This window comes from Bidens hawaiensis, unplaced genomic scaffold (assembly GCF_021521415.1).
Source record: "Bidens hawaiensis isolate Kalapana, Puna unplaced genomic scaffold, B.hawaiensis_p1.1 tig00000055_1, whole genome shotgun sequence".
Taxonomy (NCBI): Eukaryota; Viridiplantae; Streptophyta; class Magnoliopsida; order Asterales; family Asteraceae; genus Bidens; species Bidens hawaiensis.
This window is the reverse complement of record NW_027491016.1, coordinates 8372669-8398298: the sequence shown is the minus strand read 5'-3', so window position 1 is coordinate 8398298 and position 25630 is coordinate 8372669. Positions and strand designations below refer to the sequence as shown.

Below are 25630 nucleotides of genomic sequence, written 5' to 3'. Positions count from 1 at the left end.
TGAAGTCTACAGGTTGGGCAGAAGGGTTGGTTTCCTGTGTAAGGTTTCTTAGTTGGCGGGGCAGGAAGTGCTGGAGTGGTTAAGGCATAGTTGTGGACTGCAGGAGGTGCTGGGTAGGTTGACAGTGGGTTAGGCGCGTAAACTGGGGATTGATAAATGGGTTGCTGGACAATGGGAGGGTTGGTAAGCGCATAGGCTCTGCGCTTGCGTTTGGGGTTATTAGGGTGTGAGGGTTCTGGTTTGGTTTCTGATGGTTCAGGGACAGTCTTGGTGGGTTTGGTCTTCTCAGCTCCCCGCAGGAACAGGGTTCCTGCTCTGACATGGTTGTCGCTGAGCACAGCGGCCAACTCGATGGCGTCAGAGAGGGTTGCTGGGTTTCTGGCCCATACGGAGTCTTGAATTTCCATGGGGAGACCCCCAAGGAACTTCTCGATGGCTCGGCGGGTAGGGGTAACAAGGTGAGGGACCAGTAAGCTTAGCTCGTGGAAGCGCGTCGCGTACTCGCGCGCTTCGCCGCTGTACTGTTTCAAGTTCCAGAATTCTTCTTCCAGGCGCTTGACTTCGTTGGGAGGGCAGAATTCTCGCATTAGGAGATCCTTAAATTCTTCCCAAGGTACGCTAGAAGCAGCTTCTGCGCCACGCGCATGAGCTACTCCATTCCACCATGTAAGCGCCCTAGATTCCAGGACACTTGAGGCATAGAGGGTTCGTCTGTCTGAAGGGCATTGGGTATGGAGGAAAGTGTTTTCAATCTTCTCGAGCCACTGGAGCATCACGGTGGCTCCCTCGAGACCTGTGAACTTGGGTGGTTTACCCGCATGAAAGGATTTAATGTTGTAGCTGGAGGTATTAGCATTGTTTTGGTTTAAGGCTTGGGCTATTGCGGCGGCCATTTCCTGGGAACGTTGCTGTTTACGCCTGCGTGATGCTTCTCTCTGGCGATAGCGAGCTGATAGTGGAGGCATTCTATAAAAGTTTTAGTTTTAGTTAATAACTTGGTTTCAGCGCAAAGTATAACCTTATAAAACTTGTTTCGCGAAGTTACATGCTATCAAATGCTGAAGTAAAACATGAATTTAAATGCAAACTTAATACAGATAACGAATTCGAATTTGGGAATCGACAATTCATGTATCACCATGACTTTCCGAATTCTCAATTTAAAATATACGAGTAAATATGTATTGGAGATTGACGATTCATGTATCACCATGACTTTTCAATCTTCAATATAAAACATACAAGAAATAAGCATTGGAGATTGACAATTCATGTATCACCATGACTTTTCAATCTTCAATTTAAAACATAAAGTAAATGGGAATTGAAAGTCAACTATTCATGTATCACCATGACTTTTCGGATTTTCAATTCCAACAAACGAATAAAAATCGAAAAATCGCGAAATAAAACATAAAACCATACGCTGCGTAAGCGCCAGCATGTTTAATAAATAACGAGTAAATAACAATAAGCGCGCGAACATGAGATTTCTCTCATGCGCGAGAGGGGACTCTTAGGTTTTCTAGGTCGTTACGTCTAACCACCTATCCTAAAGTCAACGAGCTCTGATACCAATCTGTAACACCCCGACCAAAGGCGGATTATACATCGGGGCGCCACATATTGTTTCATTACTCGTGACACTATTGGTGTCAATATTTATTAATACACATTTTATCGCGCACGTGCAGCGGGGAAAATAAAGAACATAAATCAACATAAATCGATATATTATAAAGCATAATATTCAAATAACATAAACTTGTCTTGTTACATTTTAAATCTAGGTCCAAAACAAAAGTAAACATCCTATGTGTCCTCAAGCTTCAAAGCAGCTACTGCAAACCTGAACATGTGTTAAAATAAACGTCAAACACTTGCGTGTTGGTGAGAAATCAAGTTTAATAGATATTCATAGTTAATCATAGATAATCATAGATAACAACAGTAAATCTGCGCGCAACATATGTTAATCTGGTATCTAACAAGGGTGAAATCAGATTGTGACCAAGCCTTAGATTCATAGCTCATAGTTCAATCCGTACTCCCAAATGAGCACAAAAACAAGAAAACTGTGCAAGTGTAAACAAAAGAGAAAACATAAACGATAGGTTCTCCCGTGTCTACCAATGGATCCATGAGAACTTCGGAATAGGCCGAACAAAGCGGTTAATGATACACACATACAAATAACAGCCAAGTAAATATCCATAACACATGGGATACTGCGCGACTAAAACTTCATAAACAGTTTAAGACTCAGTTTTGTACGAACACATGAACATCCCAAAACATTAAAACAAAAAGGGATTAGATACGAGATTACTCACTTGATAAAGATGCGATGTAAGATAATGCAAGAACCAACTCTTAAACAAGCAAAGTTAACCTATAATTAAAGATTATGTTTTAACGATCGGTTTTAGGTCTAGGTAATAAGTTAGCATAATTAATAAGTAAATTATTATATATAATATATTACCGGAAAAGCAGGAAGAACAAGGAGGAAGACGGAGGCAAGAGAGGAGGCGGCAGAAGGACAACGGCAGAGAGCAAGAGGGAGGAAGAGATAATAAGTGTAGTGTGTGAAGTGTTAAGAAAATAGTATTATATTTATAGGCAAACCCTAGGGGACATAAACCCTAGAAAAGATTTCCAAAAGTAAAAGAAAAGATATCAACAGCAAAAAGATTCCAAAAGCAAGATCTCAAAAGATAACAAAAGATATCAAAAGCAAACAGTAAAAGATCTCAAAAGATATGGCAGCAGGAAAAGGGGAAAAGCAAAAGGGAAAGCTGTCAGGGAACAGTAAAAAGCATGGGCGGGGACAGAAAAAGGTACAGGTCAAGCATGGCAAAAGCAGATCCTCAAAAGATAATGTCAGTTACTTTATCTACCAACCAATGGGGTTGGTACGCATGCAGCGCCGAAAGCAACTATTCAGACATAAAGCAAAGCAGGTCAACAGCTCAAAAGATAAGACAACACAAAAGCAAACGGCTAGATTTAAACAAGGGTTCAGCGCGAGAAGGCTGTGTGCGCGAGCGCGAAGGCTGGCACAACAATCCTTAGCGCGCTGCGGGAAGAATCACAAATCCTTAGCGCACTGCGAGAACATAAATTCCTAGCGCGCCGCGGGAACTACAAATTCTCAGCGTGCTGCGTGAAGAACTAGAATTCTTAGCGCATCGCGGGAAGAACATACATTCTTAGCGCGCTGCGAGAAGAGTTCTCTTCACGCATTGCAGGAGCAAGATGTCTTCACGCAGGCTTCCTTAGCGCGAGGAGCTGCAGACATCCTTAGGCGAGAAGAACCAAAGGACAAGCAAAGAAGTGGGTTCAAGGCTTAAGGGTTAAGCAGGAGGGCGGGATGGCGACAAGACAAAGAGGCGGGACGACAAGAAAGGAAGGCGGGACGGCGGAAAGAAAGGGGAAGAGAGAGGCGAGAATGAACAAATAAATATATTTAATTTACTCAGTAATTTTTACAAGGATTAATAATAAACTTTAAATCATAAAAGAAACGGATCAGAGAAACGGGTACCTGGGTCGGGTCGGATTCGGGCAGTTGCCACAAACTTACCCTCCACAATCGAAGTATATGAGCTTAAGTTATACGTCTCCACCACCTTGGACCCGTTGGATGCTTTATAAGCTAGTAACGCGTGAGCGCTTGCCATGTTGTTGCTGGTGGTATTCGTAATTTAGAGAGTAGTTTAAAGTGTTGTAAGTGGAGGATAGAGAAAATATAGTAATTTTCTGTATATTTGAAAAGTCCTGTCACACCTATAGTTTTTTTAATAAATTTTGAAAGTGATTGTGACTTGTGAGTGAATGAGAGAGAAAGCGTAATATTAAAGGTATAAGAAAGTATTATTTAATTGGGAATGAGAGAGAAAATGTAGTGCGTTTTAGTGTAATTTTAGATTTGAAGATAAGGGAAAGGATGCGAATAATTACACTAAAAATCACTACACTTTCTCTCTTATTTCCAATTAAATGATATTTTATATGTCTTTATCATTACATGTAAGGCCCCGATCCTAGTGCCCTACATTGGGTGTTGGATTTACTTATAAACACAGTTCTAAATATTATAGTGAATTTAAACTTTTCGCGGAATAATAAAACTTCAACCAATATATTACAAAACAAAAATCGTTGTTTTAAACATTCAAAAAGTCATAACAAAATGTCATAAAACAAACACCATAACATTCTCTTCACATGTGCCAGCCTCTACGGTCCATGCCATGTGTCTCCCTCAAGCTAGCTGCCTCAACATATTTGCCTGCGTGCATACTAAAATTCAGCTACGCTGAGTGAGTTCTAGTTAATCAGGCAACATACATTTCATTCACACACTTATAAATACGCATCTGAAGATACATATTATATACTTAACCTGTTCATCTTTCATTCATACATACTTACATGCATACATTCATTCATTCTTTTATACTTTCATACTTTCATACTTTCTTTCTTTTTGTACTTTCATTCTTTCATATCTTTCGTACTTTCATGTTTTAACTCATTTAGTTCATACATACTATCTCTACGTTTTAAAGAGCATTTCACGCTACATACCTCAGATATTATTAGGGTCATGTGCCCTACATACCTAGGATATTATAGGGTTCGGTGCCCTTCATACCTCGGATATTATTAGGGTCTGATGCCCTTCATACCTCGGATATTATTAGGGTCTGGTGCCCTGCATACCTCGGATATTATTAAGGTTTGGTGTCCTTCTCGTTCCATACAACCATGCAATCATCCATGTACATACTCTTAACTCTTTCATATAGCATACACTTACCACTTAAGGTAAGTGCATGTACTAAACACAAGGAGTATGCACACAGCCCCGAAAATATAACAGAGAAAGGGGCTAGAACTCACCTGAATCCGGTTGTTTCTTTCTATGTTAACTGCAATACCCCTCCTTAGGCGTGCACGGCTAACCGTGTAACAATTATAAGTATCAAGTAACTAGTGCTAACTATCTCATACTTCTAGGTTAGTGAAACCCTCAACGAACGGGGGTTCGGGGACAGCGCCCCTGGCAGCGAGGTCTAGGGACGGCAGCCCTTAGCAGGGTTCAAGTGGCAGAGCCCCTGGATGGAATTTTATATTCATTAATAAGGCTTCATTAAAAAAATTCATCAGAAAACTGACTTTCCATGATTTTCAGCTAAGCCCAAACGAGTCGAATCGAGTCCATTTTAATCGAGTCGAGCCCTCCTATTTGACTCTATTCGTTTCAATCGAGTCGAGTCCTCCTATTCGACTCGATTCGTACCAATCGAGTCGAGTATACCATTCGACTTGATTTGAATACTTGTTTTTCATACCTTTCCATTCTGGTTGCTTCCTTACGTCTTATGCCCGTTTTACTAATACAACGAGTTCTGGGTCGTAACAACTTCATTCTCTTGCTTTAACAAGGTTCGAACACCACTAGTTCGTCTCGACTTAATCCAACAACATGTTTACCAAAAGTTTATGTTTTTCATACCCTATAAGGCCCGATTTGCCTTAGTATCGGATCTTAAAACAAATCGACATAAAAAACCTAACCTTTATATAAGAAGATACCTTACGGGTTATGGTTGGTTCGGATTTGGACTAAAACGTGAATCTAGATGTGTTTTCTAGTTGTTGATGATGCTTGAACCCAAAATCTTCTTGGTTTCTCTTGGATCTCGGATCCAGATGAGAGGAAGGAGTGTTTGTGTGTGTTTTTGAGTGTGTGTATGGTGCCAGAAGGTGATGAAATGAGAATGTTAGGGTTTTAGCAGAGTTTAAGGAGTTTAAATACTCCAAGCCTATGGACCTTAGGCCAGTAACCATTCACAGGTCCATGTATTATTCCTAAGCCTACCACTTAATACCATTATTATTTAACATACTTAAATAACAACACACAATTTAAATAATAAAACTTTATTTATTTTTATTTCAAAAGACAGATGTTACATTATATTTTTTCTCTCTTTCACTCACAACCACTTTCAATAAATATTATAAAATTTATAGACGAAAACTTTTCAAATATTTCAGGTATATAGAAAAATCACTGTATTTTCTCTCTCCTGCACTCACAATATCCTAAATCACTCCCTATATTATAAAAGGCCCACTCGCTATATAAACAATAAGAATGATTCCCGTCAATTTGAAGACAAATGACATCACCTGAATAATAGTGTAAAGATAAAGTAATAAAACTGTAATTTACTCCATCTTCTTTTAATATGACGCTTAAAAGTTAAAACCACACGGATCACGATCCGCATTCTCTCACAAAACTCAATCTGACCGTCCATTCAAACAATCACCAATCCAACGGCCCATATTAATCCGCGCCACCTTGTCACCATTCACCCCAAAAATTTCAAATCTCCAAAAAACCCCCAATAAATACCATCATCTTCCTCCCAATATCCCACAACAATCAATCAATTAATCAAACCCACTTCAAACCCTTATCACAATGGCGAGAACCAAGCAAACTGCACGCAAATCCACAGGCGGCAAAGCCCCACGGAAGCAATTAGCCACCAAGGCCGCCCGGAAGTCAGCTCCGGCCACCGGCGGCGTGAAGAAGCCGCACAGATTCCGGCCAGGAACAGTGGCGTTGAGGGAGATCAGGAAGTACCAGAAGAGTACTGAGCTTTTGATCCGTAAGCTTCCGTTTCAGAGGCTGGTGAGAGAGATTGCTCAGGATTTCAAGACTGATTTGAGGTTCCAGAGCTCTGCTGTTGCTGCTCTTCAGGAGGCTTCTGAAGCGTACCTTGTTGGGTTGTTTGAAGATACGAATTTGTGTGCGATTCATGCGAAGAGGGTTACGATTATGCCGAAAGATATGCAGTTGGCTAGGAGGATTAGAGGTGAGAGGGCTTAGATTTGGGATTAAGGTAATTAGGGTTTGTAAGGGATGACGCTGGTGGCTAATTGTATGGTGATGCACTGTTTTAATGGAAATGAAATGAAGCTATGTTTGTTTTAAGTTTTTATATTTTATTTTGTATCAGTTTTCCATTTCAAGGATTAAATTAACAACACTTTTTGCCCATATTTTAACCGTAATAAATTTTTTATGAATGATGCAAAGTAACCAAACAAACGTTATTCCATTGCTTCAAATCTAAGTTTTGTGATTCACTGAATTATAACCTGAAGTATCCAAGGAAATGAAAAACTGATGGATGATGATTTGGGTTTAATATTTTTGTAAACTGACAATATTGGTTTGCTTTGGGTTACATACATTTAAAAAACTGTGTTAGTTTAAATGAATTGATAAATGATTAGAAAACCAGCTTCAACTTTAGATAATAATCGAACTTTTGTATTAATACCTATTAATTTAAAAAAAAGACGTTACTTTCGTTGACGCCTAAAAGTATATTAAACTTAAGACCAAATAAAGCTAGCTTGAATGGGGGTAGATTAACTGGATCATGGTGTTCGGGATTGCTTATTTTACTGAAAATAGCCATACCAGTTCGATTAAAGATTAAATTGTCTTAAAAACAAATTGAATTATGCAAACACACTTGGTTACCAACACTTTCTGCTTAAAAGCATATAATTTAATGTTGCAAACTTTGCATAAAATTAAGATTCACTAATTTGTCAAAAAGTTGAGGGACTACAGCTGTGTAGCATAGCAGTGGAAGCTAGGGGTGTTTATGGTTCGGTTCGAAACCACGAAACCGCCTAAACCGGTCATCGGTTTGGTTTCGTAGTTGGTTCTTTTTCTTTACTCTCGGTCGGTTGGTTTGAAATTTTCAAACCGTAGTGAACGGTTTGGTTTACGGTTTGAACCGAAAACCAACCGCATAAACCGGATCAGACCGTATGATTTATTTATATGTATTTTTTAAATATTTCATATAATATATATGTTTATATAATACACTACTAAATATTGACAAATATTAATAATAAACCCAAAAAAAGTGGGCTAAGCCCAAATCAAAAATGCAAGAAACCTTAATTGGCCTTTTGTTTTCTTAAATGAGATCTCAGAAAGGTAAAAATAAGTTGTTTGCTAAATTATATAAATAATTGTGACTTGTATAAGATTTACATATCATGAATTATTTTGGACATATTGTATAAAGACCGAACAAGGCCAAACCGCGAAACCAAACCGGACCAAACCGTTATTAACGGTTCGGTTTAAGAGTTCAACGGTTCGGTTTTGGTTTACAAAAATCAAAAACCGTTACTAACGGTTTGGTTCACGGTTTGACCTAAAAACCGTGAAAACCGGATCGTGAACACCTCTAGTGGAAGCTCAGGATCAAAGTTGTGGATGTAGTGGAAGTTCATGGAATGAAATTGTGGTTATTGGAAGCTTAAAGATCTTCGGACGGCCACATGAGATGTTGATCAAGTGTATAAACAAGAGGGTAAAATGGGGAGAGAGAGAGGATGTTTTTAAGTATCTGGTGGATTCCTTGTATGTTTAGTCTTGAAATTCATCTCAGTGGACTGGTAGTGAGTGGTGAATTGCGAACGGTTCAGGAGTAAAAGTTTGAAAACTTTGATTCTCTGTTCGATATTGAAATTTATGACAGTTTGGCTTCACATTTCCTAAAATTTCTTCATATGGTGCTTTAGATGATACATCCCCACATTCTTACTTCTATCGACTAGCTGTGTAAATGAACTGAAACCAAGCTATATATGAGCTGATCTAAAGTAGTTGGCAAGCATCTATAAATTTTATTTCAACCGCCAAATTTCAAACCGCCCATTTTCAACAAGGGATGACAATGGGGCACGTTTAGGAATTGGGCCGGGTATTGGCAATCCTAATCCCATAACCAATTATTAAACCGTGTCACATACTTTGCCCATTATCCATCATGTATTTGCTGGGTAATTACCCGCAAGTATCAGATACTTGTTAGGCTTTCCAAGTTCATTTATTTTTTTAACCAATCAACAATATCAATAAATAAATACCCTATGAAAATATTATAATTTTTATGTAATCAACCTGCTAAACTTAAACATTAATAGATAGAGGGTCAAAAATAATAAAATAAAAACGTAATAATAAATTTTGGGTATTTGATTAAACATGTGTGGCTTCGGGTAACAGCACAGGCATCACCTAATCTCATGCTTGTATGCCTGAAAATTTTTAAATCTAATATCATATCGGGCTCAATACGCATTGGGTTTCGTTTATACTCGTCCCATATGCTTTAGCTTCAGGCAAGCTTGTGTTTTTTTGTCATCCCTGTTTTCTACTTTCCTATTCTTTTAGTAATTGATTTAGGCTTGCTATTGTAGGCTGCAAAAGGGGTTTCAAAAGCCAATGTGACATAGTTTTAAATCCCAACAAACTGTGCTAGGGTGGTAAGTGAGGGGTTTCAACATGCTACCCGACGACAAGACAAAGGTATATTTTCAACACTTGATGAGCCCAAATGTTTAAGAGGTGGACTTTAAATTGGTAAAAGAGACCTTTAAACCAACCCTTTCATCTTTTAGATAACTTCATCTTTTTTGTCATTTTTTCTGTATGGATTCCATCTTGAAAGTTGCTCTTGTCAGAAAGTTATACATCTTCGTTAAAGCTCCATATGAAAACTTGAAACTTTGGGTCTACTTCAATTTTGTCTTTTCCACAATTATATTTTCAAGATAGCAGGTGTTAGAAGTTCAATATTTAGACTATTATGAGTTTTAATAACTCATATCTCTTTTATAATATAAAATTATAAAAATCTCAATCTTTATAAAATATTAATCTTCAGATGTTTCACTCTCTTTTATAGAATCGCTACTCTTTTTAACACCATACTTAAACGTGAACTTGGGGTTTAAGACTCATTTCCTGAAAACACTTCCAAAACCCTGAAACTATGTTCTCCCACAAACTCCAATCCCAAACCAAATCACTCCAAATCCTTGCCCACAAACACTCAAAACCATCTTCTCTATTTTCAACTGCGAATCAAGCCCATCTCGAGCAACCAGTGACTAACCAATCCTACTGGACCAAAAGAATCCACAAGCTCTGTTCAATCGACCACAACGGAGACGAAGCAATCAGCCTCATCAACACCCTCTGTACCCACGGATACACCCCCACTTCACTCAACCTCACCAGCATCACACACGCCCTCTGCGACTCCAATCGCTTCGCCGAAGCCCACGACCGGGTTCTCTCGTCTCTCTCGTCCCATTCCAGTTGCATTATCCCTGATGAAAGAACCTGTAATGTGATAATTGCACGGTTGTTGGGCTGGGGCAGACGCCCCGATGCTACATTGCGTGTTGTGCGTGAGGTTATCGCTTTAAAGCCGCATTTTGTGCCGTCGGTTATGAATTTTAATCGGTTGATTGATCAGTTTTGTTCGGTTTCGTGTGTCGGGTTTGCTCATATGCTGTTGTTTCGGATGAGGGGAATGGGGCATGAGCCGAACGTGGTGTCGTATACGACTTTGATTAAGGGGTATTGTCGGATTGGGGAAATTGGGGTTGCACGGAAGGTGTTTGATGAAATGTCTGAGTGTGGCGTGAAGCCAAATTCGGTTACGTATAGTGTGTTAATCAGTGGGGTTGTTAGTAAAAGGAATGATGGAATGGAAACCTCATTGTTGCTAAAGGATTTGCTTGAAAAGGTATGGGAATCAATGGATGAGGAAGACGATGTTCGTGTTAATCATGCTGCGTTTTCGAATCTGATTTATACTTTTTGTCAAGCGGGAATGTTTAAATCGGTTTTTGATATTGCAGAAAAGATGAATGAATTGAAGAATGTAAACTACGGTTTTGCTTATGCACAAATGATAGATTCACTTTGTAGATATGGAAGATATCATGGTGCATCAAGAATCGTTTATATTATGATGAAACATGTGCTTATTCCAAGTTCCGTTTCATACAATTGTATCATTCATGGGCTTACAAAAACCGGTGGATATTTAAGAGCTTATCAGTTGTTAGAACAAGGGGTTGAAACGGGCTACACGCCCTCAGAAACCACTTACAAGATTCTAATCGAACGTCTTTGTTTAGAGGAATATGATCTTGTAAAAGCAAGAAGGCTTCTAGATATCATGTTGAATAAAGGGGTCAACAAGGCGAGAGTTTATAACATCTACTTACGAGCTTTATGTCAAATCAAGAACGATGTTTCAACCGAGATTTTGAACACACTTGTTACCATGCTTGAAACAAAATGTCACCCGGATGTGGTTACATTAAACACGGTTATTAACGGGTTTTGTAAAATGGGAAAAGTTGAAGACGGGATTAAGGTGCTAGACGATATGGTGATGAATAAGTTTCAGTTTTGTAGTCCGGATAGTGTGACTTTTACAACTATTATAAGTGGATTATTAAGCATTGGTAGGGTGAAAGAAGCTTTGGATATACTTTTTAAACTTATGCCTGATAACGGTTTTAAACCGAATGTGATAACTTATAACGTTGTTCTTCGCGGTTTGTTTAAGTTGAATCTTGTAAACGAATCGATGGATGTGTTTAAGTCAATGAGTGAGTGTGGTGTGGCTGCTGACTGTACCACACACGCGATTATGATTGGTGGATTATGTGAATGTGATCGCGTAGATGAAGCGAAGGTGTTTTGGGATGATGCTATTTGGCCATCGAAAGTACATGACGTGTTCGTTTACTCGGCTATGGTTAAAGGGCTTTGTCGTTGTGGGAAGTTTAATGAGGCTTGCGATTTTGTGTATGAATTGGTGGATTGTGGAGTTAGGTTAAATGTTGTGAGTTATAATATTTTGATTGAATGTGCTTGTAAGTTGGGTTTGAAGAAAGATGCTTATCAGATTGTTGAAGAAATGAGGAGAAATGGGCTTGCGCCTAATGCGATTACGTGGAGGATTATTGATAAATTACATAAGCAAAGGAAATTAGAGGCTGTTTTAAGAGGAAGGTTAGCCAAACAGTAAAGAGTGGCTTTTTAGCTAACCACTTTCAAAATGCACATTCAAACACAACCCTTAAAAGTGTAATTATCTATGATTTTGCATTACAATGTAGTCTTGTATGTATTGTAGTGTTAATGTTACACCCAATTTATAAGTTGATTGAATGTTAATTTAATATTTCATGCAGAGCGTACATATTTAAAACTAGTATGTATTTTCCGGGTGATACTTTGATGAATTTACGTGCGGCCTCTAAACTTTATTTCTGCATGATTAAATCCGTGAACTTTTAGAAAGCGGTGAAAAATTATAAAGTTTAGAGACTTTATCATGCAAAAATGGATTTCGTTGTGGTCTGGGAATAAGTATGAAGTTTTATTATAATCATGTAGAAATACAAAGGCGTGCATTGGGTGCAAGCAGCGGACAGGAACGCGTCTTAGGGTCTTGAGGCGACACCTCATGTACTTCTAGGGCAAAATTAGTCAGAATTATGGTTTGTGAAAACTGCTATGTAAAAACAACCAAAGCAGTCAAGAAACCATAAAATACCTACTTGATAAAAGGTTGATATAGAAAACAGATGAGAGATAAACAACTACTGGTTGCAAATAGAACTCAGTTGGTTGCTTTGGTCCTTGGGACCTAAACGCCTTGAAGTGCCTAACCAAGAATACAAGTTTAGTGGCTTATATGTGTATTATTTTTGAAGATCCGTAGGGCCTCTTTCCATAAATAACTACATATGTTATGTTTCTAAGTATTATTAGGCAATATTATTACAATAGATTAACAAGGATCTTCGGTGTACCAAGCCTCTTGGCTCTTATTTGGCTAGCCAAGTAGCGGCACCATACTGGGGCACGTCATTTGTTTTTTCCTTTCCTTTTTTTGTTTTAAATATGTTATCGTAACAAATGCAACGAAAATTGATTGAATTCGTGTAGACTTATCGTCTCAACGCCAATAAACGACAACATTGGGGTTTCACCAATGTCCGAGTTTTACGGACCAACGCTACCCCATTAATACACCTATATTGTTTTTTTTTAAATTGCCGCAACAAACGTAACTGATACTGATCAAATTCACGTTGACTTGATGTCGTAAAGCTTGACTTTTACCGACCAAATAAACATTGATTTAAATATTCTAATTTTTTATGTTGATCTTTTTATATACTAATTCGACGAAATTATATTTTGGTTTTAACTACGGTACCGCTACAAACGTAACCATTATCCACTGAATATGCGTTAGCTTACCGCAGCAACGCTTGAGTTTTACCAACGCATGGGTTAAACCGACCGAATAAGCATAGTTTAAATATGCCAATTTTTATTATATTACGCTATATGAATGCCGCTAATTTTTTTTGTTTTTTTATTTTAAGCATGTTAATTTGATGAATTTGTTTTTTAGGAGTAGTTTCCGTACCGCAACGAGCATAGCCAATACCGACCGAATTCACTGCACAGTTACGACTTTTTTAATACATTATTTTTTTTATTTTGAATTAAACGAGTGCAGCTACTCTTTCTTGCGCTCACAAATTATTTTTTTTTAATAAATTTGTGTCAGTATTTTAGCAAACTTAACCAATACCATCCAAATCCACATTAGTGCACCATCATAATACGACAGACACATAAACATATCCAAATTGCCCCGTCTCAACGCGCCATAAAACACTAGTTCATAATAAGTGACAAAGAGAGTTCACACGGAAGAATTAAAAAAACCTTAGCATAATTAAAAAAACACAAACAAAATTCAAACCAAGCATAAAATTAGTAGCACACGGTTACTAAAGTAAACAAAACATAGTTTAAACAACTAAAAACATTTCTCTTTCTCAGCCTTGAAATCCTTCTTTCATTTGATGAATGCCGCATATAACAACCCGAACAAGCAACTTTATCATCTTCCATCATATCAAGCATCTTTTCATCACCCATTTTAGCAATACCTTGCTTTGTCTTTGTCATAGTCAAATGTTTCTTTCCACTAACATGTTTTTTCTAGATTCATGTGCATGTAATACCACCATCATGAATGAAGAAACACTAGATCGAACTGGATAGTCCGACCAGGTATTTCCTCCAGATGAGCGTATACTAAAGTGATGAGAACAGATCCAAACTAATGCCTGCAAAACAGAACACCGTTGAGTCTCGTTACGGGAATGACAGAGTGGGGGGTCTTTCCGTAACCACCCTCCGGCGTGAGAATAAGTATCGTACTTTGATCGGAATAAAGTAAGACACAGTATGTAATTGCTTAAGGCTTGAGAGTGTGAATAAATACCTTGAAAAGATGATCTTCGTATTTATAGCCGAAGGTGGAGTTGTCACTATCAAAGTTATTCCTTCCCTGCCTGAATGGACACGTGTCGGACTTTTATTGGATGTGACAGCCTGGACACGTTTATGGTGTAGCCATTATCTGTGCACGTCGTGGGATGGCCATTACGTGTCCAGGTGTCCTCTTTCCATTGGTCGATGTCGCTATCAGGAGGTTTTGAGGGAATCTTCTAGAAGTAGTTTGTTACAACTGTTCTTCCATATCACGTGGGGATCATACGTGTGATGAGTCCCTAGAGTTGTTTGTGGATTCCTTCCGCGGTTGATTGCGTGACCATCCGCGAATTATGACGGAGTTGTAAGGCCCCATACCCGGGTGCCTACTTTCTTGCTAGTTAGATTTACTCATTCACATAATTCGTAAAATCAGAGTTAATTAAAACTTTTCGCGGAATTTAAAAGTCATTCATTCATTCATAACATAACCATCTTGTCTTAAACATCATAACATAAATCCACAAACATAAAATGTTAAACGACACGGTGTCTTCTTCATAGCGATGCCGGTCTTCCTCTTATTGTCATGTGTCCTCATCAAGCAACTTGTCTCATTCTACTTGCCTGCGTGCATACTAAAAGTCAGCTATGCTGAGTGAGTTCTAGTTAATTAATGTATATTACATCCACTTAATTACCAATACCGTCCGAAGATACGTATTGATACTTACTCATTCGTCTATCATTCAATCATACATACGTACACACATACATTCATACTTTCATACTAACAACATACCTCGGATACTATAAAGATCCGGTCCTCACTTACCTTGGATATTATAAGGGTCCAGTGCCCTACATACCTCGGAATTATAAGGATCCGGTGTCCTTCATACCTTGGATCTCCTCAGAGTCCAGTCCCTACTTACCTTGGATATTATAAGGGTCCAGTGCCCTACATACCTCGGTTATTATTAGGGCCCGGTGCCCTCTAACATACCATACCATTCTAACTTCATTTCATTTCCTTCTAATTCCTTCAATCATAACTAATATAACATTACGTGCATACTGATTAATCAATCCATAATGTTCACATTCATATACAAACATGTATCTAATATACACTTACCATTTAAGTTAAGTGTATAAATCTAAACACATCGTAGTATGCACACAACCCCGAAAACATAACACATAAACGGGGCTAGAACTCACCTGGATCCTGTTACGTTCACCGTTTATAGTAATGCCCTTCCTGAGTTGTGCACGGCTAACTGTTTAACACATATATTCATTAATTAACCATGTACTTACATAATTAATTAGATTTGTATTTATTAATCTAGTGTACTTGATAGGCTAGGCTCGTTTGTTTGGGCTAACGAATCAAACGGGATTACTTCGTTTAACGACGATCTTTATTTCCCGTTCACATTCTCCAATATATATATATATATATATATATATATATATATATATATATATATATCTTCCCTTTATAATAATGTGTTCCTTTTCATTAATATATTATTATGTGTGTATATACAATATATATATATTTATATACCTTTCTTTTAGTTAAATATTATATATTTCTGCTTTAACGGATTATTTATCTTAAAAATATATCGGGTCATACAGAGGTTGTGACGAGGTTAGTTGGTTTGGTTCATCTTGTTGGATTATCTTGGATTAACTAGGAATGACCCAGTTCACATCGCATGGCTCAGTTCGCATCGCATGAGCTGGTTCGCTTCGCATGAACCTTAGTTCGCTTCGCTTGACTTGGTTCGCTTCGCTTGGACTTTTTCGCTTCGCTTGACCCTTCCAATATTGCCTTAATCCTTCTATTCGCAAAAATGGATGCAGGAGCCGGGACTCGAACCCGGGACCTCCCAGTCCCCATCCCACATCTCTACCACTAAGCTACCATAACCAAGTGTTATAGGATTCTTTCACTTTATTTATATAGTCATTTAGCTGCATTCTTTCCTTTCCTTTTCCCTTTTTTTCTTTTCTTTCTCTCTTTCTTTTTCTTTGTCTTTCTTCTTTCTTCTTTACGAGAATTATTATTATTATGATTATTATTATTAATATTATTATTATTAGAACCACCACTGTTGACGTTATTATTATTATTTCATTACTCCTATTATTAATATTTCTATCGTTATTATTATCATCATCTTCGACCAAGATCTAGCTCGTTTTGAATAAAGTTCGAGCCTTTATTGATTTTTAGTGCCCAGTTTAACTAGATCTTGAATCCCTTATACAAACCGAACCTAAACGAACAAGCTTTTCATTATAAAACGTACCTTAGACGAACCGGTTTGAATTGGTTTCTTGTATACGGTCGGATCTTGGTGTATTTCTTGCATACTACGATGCTCTAACACCAACGACTTCTTTATTTTTTGGATTTGGATCCGAAATGAAGAGAGTATTTGTGTGTGTTTTAGAGTTTGTTGGTAAAAATGGAAAGATATGAAATTGTGAGATCTAGGGTTTTAGGAAAGGTTTAAGGGTACTTATACCCTTACCTCATGGACCTTAGGCCAATTAGTTCACTAAGTCCAAGTTTTATTTTTAAGTCCATATCCATTAAGCCTACCATCTCTCATTTTAAATTTATTAATTATTATTATACGACGATTGAATAACAAACTTTATTTAAATATTTCTTTATCTATTATTTCAAAAAAGTCGGACGTTACAGGAGTCCCGCAGTGTCTTGGGTTGTGGATGGCTTTACCAATCCACGTATTTCTTCCGCGGATGTCTTTTGGTGATTCGCGGGTTGGGTAATGAATCCATGTGTGGCGGATGTCTTTTGGCGATCCACGGGTCGGATAAGGGATCCGTGGGTACCTTTGCTACCCTCCCACTATAAGTCCCCCTAGTCCATTGTTGCTTTTGTGAGTCGATGTCGCGGGTGGAATTATGGACTTTTGTCTTTTGTCGTGGGTTGCAATTACTGGTCCCTAGAATTCCTGTTGCTTTTGAACTGGGGTACTGTTTAAGCGTCTGCGATGTGACGTCTCCTGTCTGAGTCGTGTCAGGAGTGGTGCTCGAGGTTGGTGCACAAGTTTTTAGGCGGTTGATTCAAAATTATTTTGTTTTGTCAGTTCCCGCCTAACGTGTCGTCTTCTGGTTGGACGGTTTTGGCGTGTGAGCTGGATCCTGCTCTCCTCGCATTAGTTGCGATGTGTATATACTGGGTTGCAATTGCAAGACGAAGGAACATTTGTCGTGGGTTGCAATTACTGGTCCCTAGAATTCCTGTTGCTTTTGAACTGGGGTACTGTTTAAGCGTCTGCGATGTGACGTCTCCTGTCTGAGTCGTGTCAGGAGTGGTGCTCGAGGTTGGTGCACAATTTTTTAGGCGGTTGATTCAAAATTATTTTGTTTTGTTAGTTCCCGCCTAACGTGTCGTCTTCTGGTTGGACGGTTTTGGCGTGTGAGCTGGATCCTGCTCTCCTCGCATTAATTGCGATGTGTATATACTGGGTTGCAATTGCAAGACGAAGGAACATTTGTCGTGGGTTGCAATTACTGGTCCCTAGAATTCCTGTTGCTTTTGAACTGGGGTACTGTTTAAGCGTCTGCGATGTGACGTCTCCTGTCTGAGTCGTGTCAGGAGTGGTGCTCGAGGTTGGTGCACAAGTTTTTAGGCGGTTGATTCAAAATTATTTTGTTTTGTCAGTTCCCGCCTAACGTGTCGTCTTTTGGGTGGACGGTTTTGGCGTGTGAGCTGGATCTCGCCCTCCTCGCATTAATTGCGATGTGTATATATAGGGGAGGCTGCTTCAGTTTCCAATTTACTTGCAAAAATTTTCTTCCAATCTTCTTATCTTCTCTGTTTTTACTCTTCCCTCTGATCCTCTAAGTTTTCCGATCAATCATGGCCAGCGGTAAAAAGGGTAACAAGACGAAGGAAGGCAAGAAGGATACATCAAAGGGGCTCGTTGAGAACATCTGCATCAACTGGAAGGCATCTAACTTCCAAGATATCGTCAACCTTTACGGGTTGGCGCTGGAGTGAGAGCCGGAGCTTCCCTCTCTGGGTTCTACGGCCGATCAGCCGCTGACCGGAAAGATTGCTCTGTATGATGAGTCTTTCACCATTGGCAATTTTCGGTTGCCTATCACCAAGTTCTTTGGTGACTTTTTGGATGTCACAGGAATTCATATTTCCCAGTTGCATCCGTTCGGGATCATGAGGCTCCGGCATTTTGAGTTTTGTTGTGGGGCTCTTGAGGTGGAGCCTACTGTAGATCGCTTTCTTGCGATATACAAGATTCAAACCTGAGGGACTTGGTTCAGCGGAAAGCCATGGGCACTGAGCCTCTGCGGAGTGCCCACGAGTGGAAGATTAAATTTCTGTGGGTTAACGTCGATGTTATTCCATTGGCTATGACCCGCCGCTCGCTTACCGAAAAATTTTCTCACCTTCCGGTTGCTATCACGGAAGGTGAAGAGTGGTAGGCGAAGCTTACGCGGACCCCCACCCCTATGGGTCTCATTCCGGATTCAGCTCTGGTGCAGGCGGGGATGAGCCGCCTATGGCCGTATCCGAATGAGCACCCATACTTCTCCCGGGACGATGGATGTAAGTGTTCCTCTCTACTACGCATGTTTATTTTTTTAATGCTTTCCTTACGTTTGCTTTCTTTTCTTACAGGGGAGTGTTCGTTATATGAGGTTCTTATCCCTACCGTCGTGGGGAACATGTTCAGGATGCCCCTAGAGATGTATCAAGAGCCTGTTCTTGATCATTTCAAGGGTAATTTCCTTTTTCCCACCCGCGGCCGCACAGAGCTAGTGGTCACTGATTTCACAGTGGCTCAAGGTGTATATATTCTTAATCCTAAACCTCTTAGTGTTATGCACCCGGACGGGACGATAGTCCTTTCTTCTAGTGATGAATCCTCTAGTGAGGATTCGACTAGTGAAGGTTCCCCGCCCGGTACTCTGGAGAGTATTTATGCTAGCGTGTTGCGTGCTATTGCAGATCTTGCTCGGCGCAGGAAGAGAGTGGATATGGCCGGTGTATCCGGCCTGAACAAAGATTCTGATGCCGATGATCCCGCCGGTGGGGAGGCTGATATGGATGAGGATCCCGTGGACAGGGAGATTTCCAAGAATGCTGATGATCCCGCTGGTGGGGAGGCATCTAGGGGTGCTGATGATCCCGCTGGTGGGGAGGCACCCAGGAACGCCGATGATCCCGCCGGTGGGGAGGCTTCCAAAGTTGGAGGTGAGGGACCTCCTCTTAAGAGATTAAGCTGACCCGGCTTCAGGACCGAGTCAAGAGCTGGACTATTGTATGGCAACCTGCAGGTAACTGTACTTGTATTTATGGGCTTCTTGTAGGTATCTTCTAACTTTTGTTTCTGAATCTGCAGTTACGACCGCTGTACGTCCGCCTTCTCCGCCTCCGGAGGTTTTGCAGGAGGTTAGCGAGAATGTGCCTCCTGAGGGTGTCCCTATGCCGCCACCTGAGGTAGTGGTGGAGACGGAGGTTGTGCCTCCAAAAGATACATCTGTAACCCCTTCGGTTTCCACGTGTGAAGGGGTGGAGTCCTCTAATCTAGGGGACTCCCTCTTTCGCCCCTCATGGAACCTTGGTCCTGACGCGCTTTTTACTGATCCGCGTGTGTGCCAAGAGTTTTTTGAGCACTGCCTCCCGCCCTCTGAGTGTAACAGGATACACTCCCAAACTCAGGCTAGCCTGGCTCAATCACTTAGCTATCACTTGGCTAATGTGTTGTCAACTAGCCATGAGGTACTTAAGGGCTGGGTGGTCGGTCAAGGCGACCTTGAGCGTGCCGTTCAGCGCATGGACGAAGCTGAAGCGGTGAGGGATGCCGCCTGGGCAGAGGCCAGGAAGACTGAAGCTGCCCTCCTGGCTGCCCAGGAGAAGAACAAGCGCCTGGAGGAGCAGATAGCCGCTGAAGTCAAGTTTGCCGCCGCCCGGGATGAGGATGTCCGAAGGCTTGCGGCGGAGATGAAGGGAAAGGATGATCTCCTTGCTTCAATTTCTAAGGAGAAGGAAGATCTAGAGGTGGCCTTCACCAATGCCTCGGATGAGCGGCATTGGCTCCTCAAGTTTGGCATCCCCAAGGTAAATATTTCGATTTTCTCTCATGTTGGGATTATTATTCTGACTTTCTTTGGATCAGATTTTCAGTCTTATCAAGGATGGTCCCGAGCTTGGGGATTGCCTTGCTGACTTGCTGGTCAGCTCTTCGTGGGTAGGTCGCCAGGATGGTTGTGCGGAGGGTTACTCCATGGCTCGCGAGGGACGTCCGTCCTCCGAGTTTGAGCTTCACGGCCAGGATTGTCAAAAGGAATATGAAGCACGGATGGATTCTTTTGATAACCTTTCCTTTGACATCCTGAAGTATATTGAGGAGAATCGTCACGAGCCTACCGCGGTTGGGGAGCTACGTCTTCACGTGAACCGTTTGATCGCGGAAGCCGAAGGCAAGGATGCCCCCAAGGAAGACTAGGAATAGGTTGTAATATTATTGTATTTCCTTTCTTCTTGTAAATCTTTGTAAATGAAATGAAACTATCTTTTTTACTTGTGTTGAACTTTGTGTATATTGAGAGGATTATTCGATCATTAATGACTTCTCTGTTGATAACCAGTCCACCTTCAGTTGTGACTTGCCTTTTTCTTGTTCTTTTCTTTAACTTGTATTCCAATAATGTCTGACGTATCAACCAAAGCATTTTGTTTGTCTGGTTACTGTAGAACTGGTAATTCACCGATTATATCTGAATTTTGACAGATGTGATAGGTCTGTCACGCGCAGAAAAAGCTGACAGCTGGTTCGCGTCGTACCTAGGGATTTTAAATTTCGACCTTTTGTTTTCCCGCCTGACGTGGCACGATCTGACTGGTGAACAGCTGTTTCGTACTGTTCCATGCATTTAATGTTGCTCCTATATATATCCGTTAGTTTCAACTTTATTTCTTTACTTTGTATTTGAATAACGGAGATAATCTCGCCGGAGTTTTGAGGTATTTTCTCTCTTCAAACCAGAAAACCTTACCAGAAAACCTTCTTCGTCTTCTTCTCCGGCGACCATAGCTCGTTGTAGTAAATTGTCAGCCGAATATATGGCGTCGGTGAGGCCTGATTATCAGACCATCAACTCTGTAACCATTGATTGGGACTCAAGGGCTTTCACGACGTCGTCAATGCTTACAGCATAGCTCCAGAATGGGAGCCGGAATTTTCAGCACTTGGTTCTACGGCGAGCAATTATCCGGTGGGGAAGATGGCCGTGTTTGCCGAGTATTTCAGCTCTAGGAATCTTCGATTTCCGATTACCCGGTTTCTGGGTAAGCTGATAACTGGGAATATGATTCATATTTCCCAGCTTCATGCTTCGGTGGTGATGCGCATCCGTCACTTTGAGTTTTGCTGTCGGGCGCATGGCATTGTGCCTACTATTGATAAGTTCGGCGCGTTCTACCGCTTGCATGGTAGGGGCGGCCGCTATATTTGCCTTCCGACTGACCAGAAGGCTGTTGCTGTGGACACGCCTCTCCTCGACCCACAGTGGGCCAGGAAATTCTTCTGGTACGGGAGGACGTGATCCCGCCGCCCATGTATTGGCATTCGGCGGATCAGCCTTTGCTTGCCTTGCCATTTGTTGAACGTCCGGAAAGGCATGGGTGGTATCAACAATTGTCCCATACCCCCACTCCTATGCGTCCCATCCTTGAATCTGCTCTTGTGAGGGATGGGATGAGTCGCTTGTGGCCTTATCCGGACGATGTGCCATATTTCCGGAAGCCGGACGGATGTTAGTAGCCTTATTGTACTTCCTGAGTTTATTCTGGTTTCTAATTTTGGTTTATTATTCAGCTGAAGGTCTTCTTTTGTATGTTCTTGTGGCGGGTGTGCCTGGGGTCAGGCACATTACTGCCCGTGACAAGTAAGAGCTCTCCATCCTTGACAAGACTAGGGATAGTTTTTTGTTTCCTAAACGAACCCGTCTGGAGCCTGTCGTCTCAGAGGGTATGTTTGCGACAGGTAATTTAACTTTGATATGTCCAATGATAATTTCCTGCGTATTCTTGCCAGTTACTGTATGTTTTATGATACAGCCTTTGGTCGCAAGAGGAAGGAAACGTTGTCCAGCCACACTCCGTTGGAGGTGGCTGGTGCAAAACAGGGAACGGATCTTCCTCCCCTCCCTCCTCCGAAAGCGAAGAGGGTCCGCCTTAGTGACCGCGTTGCGGTCCGTGCTAAAGGTATCTCATATATTTATGGACCTGTGTTTATTGTTTGGTTGCTTACTTGGTGTTTTATTCTTGTGCAGCCCCTGTTATTCTTTTGGACTCTCCCCCCGCTAAGGGTGACAGCCGCGGTCTGCTGCGGGTAAGGGGCAGTACGAGGAGGACTCAACCTCCTCTAATGTCCAGAGGTTGGAGTTGCCGCCTTCGCCTCCTGTTCGTGAAGCTGAGGGGCCTTTCGAGCGGGTGGTGGTACCTTCTCCGCCTCCTCATCAATCCGAGAGGGAGGAGAGGGTCCGCGTTACCCAGGGTGGTATCACTCGGCACGTCCCTGAATGGAATCTGACTCTTTCCTCTTGGTTTTCTGACGGGGAAGTGTGTTTTGATTTCCTTCATGAGGGCGTGCCTCCTGCTGAACGCGAGTACCAGCGGAACCAGTCCCGGGTATCTGTTGGCAATTCGTATATATATATATTATTTAGCCAACCTGGTTTCTACAACCCAGGAGATATACCGGGACTGGAACTTCATGGGGCGGAACTGGGGTTCTCACGAGAACCTATTGGAAGAGCTCCGGGCAGAAAGAGAAAAATATCGTCTCGCAGCTAACACCGATAGGTGGAAGTTGAGAGATTCTGAACGGGCTCTCGAACAAGAGAGGGAGCGGCAAGCTACTGCTGCCAAGGATTGGGAAGAGGCGTGTCGGCGACAAAATGCTGCACTCGAGGCCGCACGCGCTCTGACCTGTGCACGTGAAGCTGAGCTTGCTAAGGCAGAAGAAGCCAAGAGTGATTTTGAAGCTCGCCTTGCATCTCAGGAGGAAGTTATCAGTACTCTTCGCGCTGCCGCTGCTGAGAAGGATCAATTAATTGAAGACTTCATCAAGGAAAACACCAAGTACGTTGGTGAGCAGGGCGTGTTGAATTTAAGTGCTGAGGAGGCTTCCTCCGACCATGCCTGGTTGATGCGGGAAGGTTTTCCCAAGGTATGGGTCCCTTCATCTTTATCATGGCTTGTGACTTCGTTTTGCTGATTCTTGCATTGTTTTTGTAGGTTATCTCCCGTATTCATAGAGGAGACGAGTTAGGAAACTGCCTTGCTGACCTTCTATGCGTATCAAGTGATTCGGGGCGCAAGGCAGGTTTCCAGGAGGGGATAGCCTTTGCTCGGGAAGGTCGTCATGTTGAAGATTTTGACCTTCACGGCGTGGATGTGGATGGGGAATATGATGCACGAATGAATGCTTTTGACCAACTGCATTTCCCCATCCAGGATGCTATCCAAAGCTTTGCTGAGGCGGTGGATGGCGTTCGTCAGTTCCGCGACTATCTCCATGAAGAATAATTTCATTGTATATATATTTTTTCTCTTGTTCCTGTAATCCCTTTTTTTTAATGTATACATGACATGGATTTTACATTTTGTCTTGTATGATTATAATATAAATGTGTGTGAGCTAAATCTGTCATGTATCCAAAATATAGGATTAGGATAAGTATTGGCACGCACGCCTATCCGTACAGGAATTAACATTCTAAAAATTTTAAAAACGGGTAATTGTGCAAAACTGTATTTGCATTAATTATCAGTTCGAGAGAAACAAAATTTGGTACGCAGACCGAAATAAACAAGGCACGCAGGCCAGTGTAGAGGCACGCAGGCCTAAAAGATAATTACGTAGCTTAGATATAGCACCTTCGTAGTTGTGCGACGTTCCACGTTCTAGGAATGGGAGTGCCATCTAACTTTTTTTTAACTTGTAAGCACCCTTTCCTAGAATTTCGTCTATTTCGTAGGGACCTTCCTATGTGGGGGCTAATTTTCCCGTTAATTCGGCGTTTGACGCCTCATTGTTCCGGAAGACGTAGTCCCCTTTGTGGAATGCACAAATTTTGACCTGCACATCATAGTATTTTTGGAGCTGGTTCTTGTATTTACTTTCGCGTATAGCTGCCAGCTCGCGTCTTTCCTCCAGGAGGTCTAAGTTCATCCTGAGTTCTTTTTCGTTGTCTTCCATTAAGAGGATTCTTGCGTATGGGAGGCCAATTTTGGCAGGAATCATTGCTTCTGTGCCATATGTCAAGCTGAATGGTGTTTCCGAGTTGCTATTTTTTTATTTGTACGATGCGCCCACAGTACGTGAGGCAACTCGTCAACCCATCCTGTTCTTTTGGTTCCCAGTCTGGCTTTGATGCTTCGATTGGCTCGCTCCACCTGCCCATTAGCTTGGGGGTGGGCGACTGATTTGAACACCTGTTTGATTTGTAACTCGGATAACCATTCCTGGAGTTGCTTGTCAGCGAACTGAGTACCGTTGTCGCTGACCAATGTCTGAGGGAGGCCGAATCGACAAATAATGTATTCCCACAGGAATTTCTTCACATTCGTTGCTGTTATATGGGCCAGTGGCTTGGCCTCCACCCATTTTGTGAAATAATCTATAGCAACCAATAAGAACTTTACTCGTCCTGGAGCCTTGGGGAATGGTCCCATGATGTCTATGGCCCACTTTTGGAAAGGCCATGCTCCGGTGACTGGGATGAGTTTATTCTGGGGCCGCAATGTTCGTGGTGCATGTCTTTGACATGCATCGCATTTTTGGATCTATTTGAGTGCATCCATATGCATGCCTGGCCAGTAGTATCTCGCGTTCATAATTTTTGCCATTACCATCCTTGGTCCGACGTGCAATCCGCAGATGCCTTCGTGGATCTCTCGAATCACATAATTGACATCTTCAGCGTCTACACACCTCCGGAATAGGATTCCGTCATGAATTGGTAGCATAGTGCCTTGTGGCGGATCTTTCCAGCCTCTGCTTTATCTTCCGGGAGGATGCCGGAGGACAAGTAAGTCTGGATTGGTTCCATCCAGGGTGCTGATCCGGTTTGGATAACCAGAACTTGATGTTGAGGAACGGTCGGAGAATCCAGGACTTCGATTCTGACGTCTCTGCCCATGTGTTCGAAGCTAGTGGATGCCAGTTTGCTCAAGGCATCCGCGGGTCGATTCTCACTTCTCTTGATGTGCACTACTTTACATGAAGTGAATTATTGTATAAGGTCTTTAGCTTGGGACAGATATGAAGCCATGAAATCATTCTTTGCTTCATAAGTCCCTGAGACCTGTCC

The 25630-nt window shown here is 41.4% G+C and overlaps 2 protein-coding genes across 2 annotated transcripts; both read left to right on the top strand.

Moving 5' to 3' along the window:
• Positions 1-6471: 6471 nt before the first annotated feature.
• On the top strand, positions 6472-6962 carry LOC143536653 (histone H3.2-like). The gene has a single exon (XM_077030620.1). It carries the CDS (start codon positions 6503-6505, stop codon positions 6911-6913), a length of 411 nt encoding a protein of 136 aa, XP_076886735.1. The 5' UTR covers positions 6472-6502; the 3' UTR covers positions 6914-6962.
• A 2934-nt stretch (positions 6963-9896) lies between these two features.
• LOC143544695 (uncharacterized) lies at positions 9897-17872 on the top strand. Its single transcript, XM_077036762.1, has 5 exons — positions 9897-11941; positions 12049-12052; positions 12124-12126; positions 17371-17577; positions 17660-17872. The coding sequence occupies exons 1-5, from the start codon at positions 9897-9899 to the stop codon at positions 17870-17872; spliced, it is 2472 nt and encodes an 823-aa protein (XP_076892877.1).
• The last annotated feature ends 7758 nt before the right edge of the window (positions 17873-25630 follow it).

Coding starts and splice junctions, on each gene's coding strand:
- LOC143536653 (XM_077030620.1), top strand. CDS start 6,503: ATGGCGAGAACCAAGCAAACTGCACGCAAATCCACAGGCGGCAAAGCC.
- LOC143544695 (XM_077036762.1), top strand. CDS start 9,897: ATGTTCTCCCACAAACTCCAATCCCAAACCAAATCACTCCAAATCCTT. Junction 17,578..17,659: donor TCTGCGATGTGACGTCTCCT/GTCTGAGTCGTG, acceptor TTGTTTTGTTAG/TTCCCGCCTAACGTGTCGTC.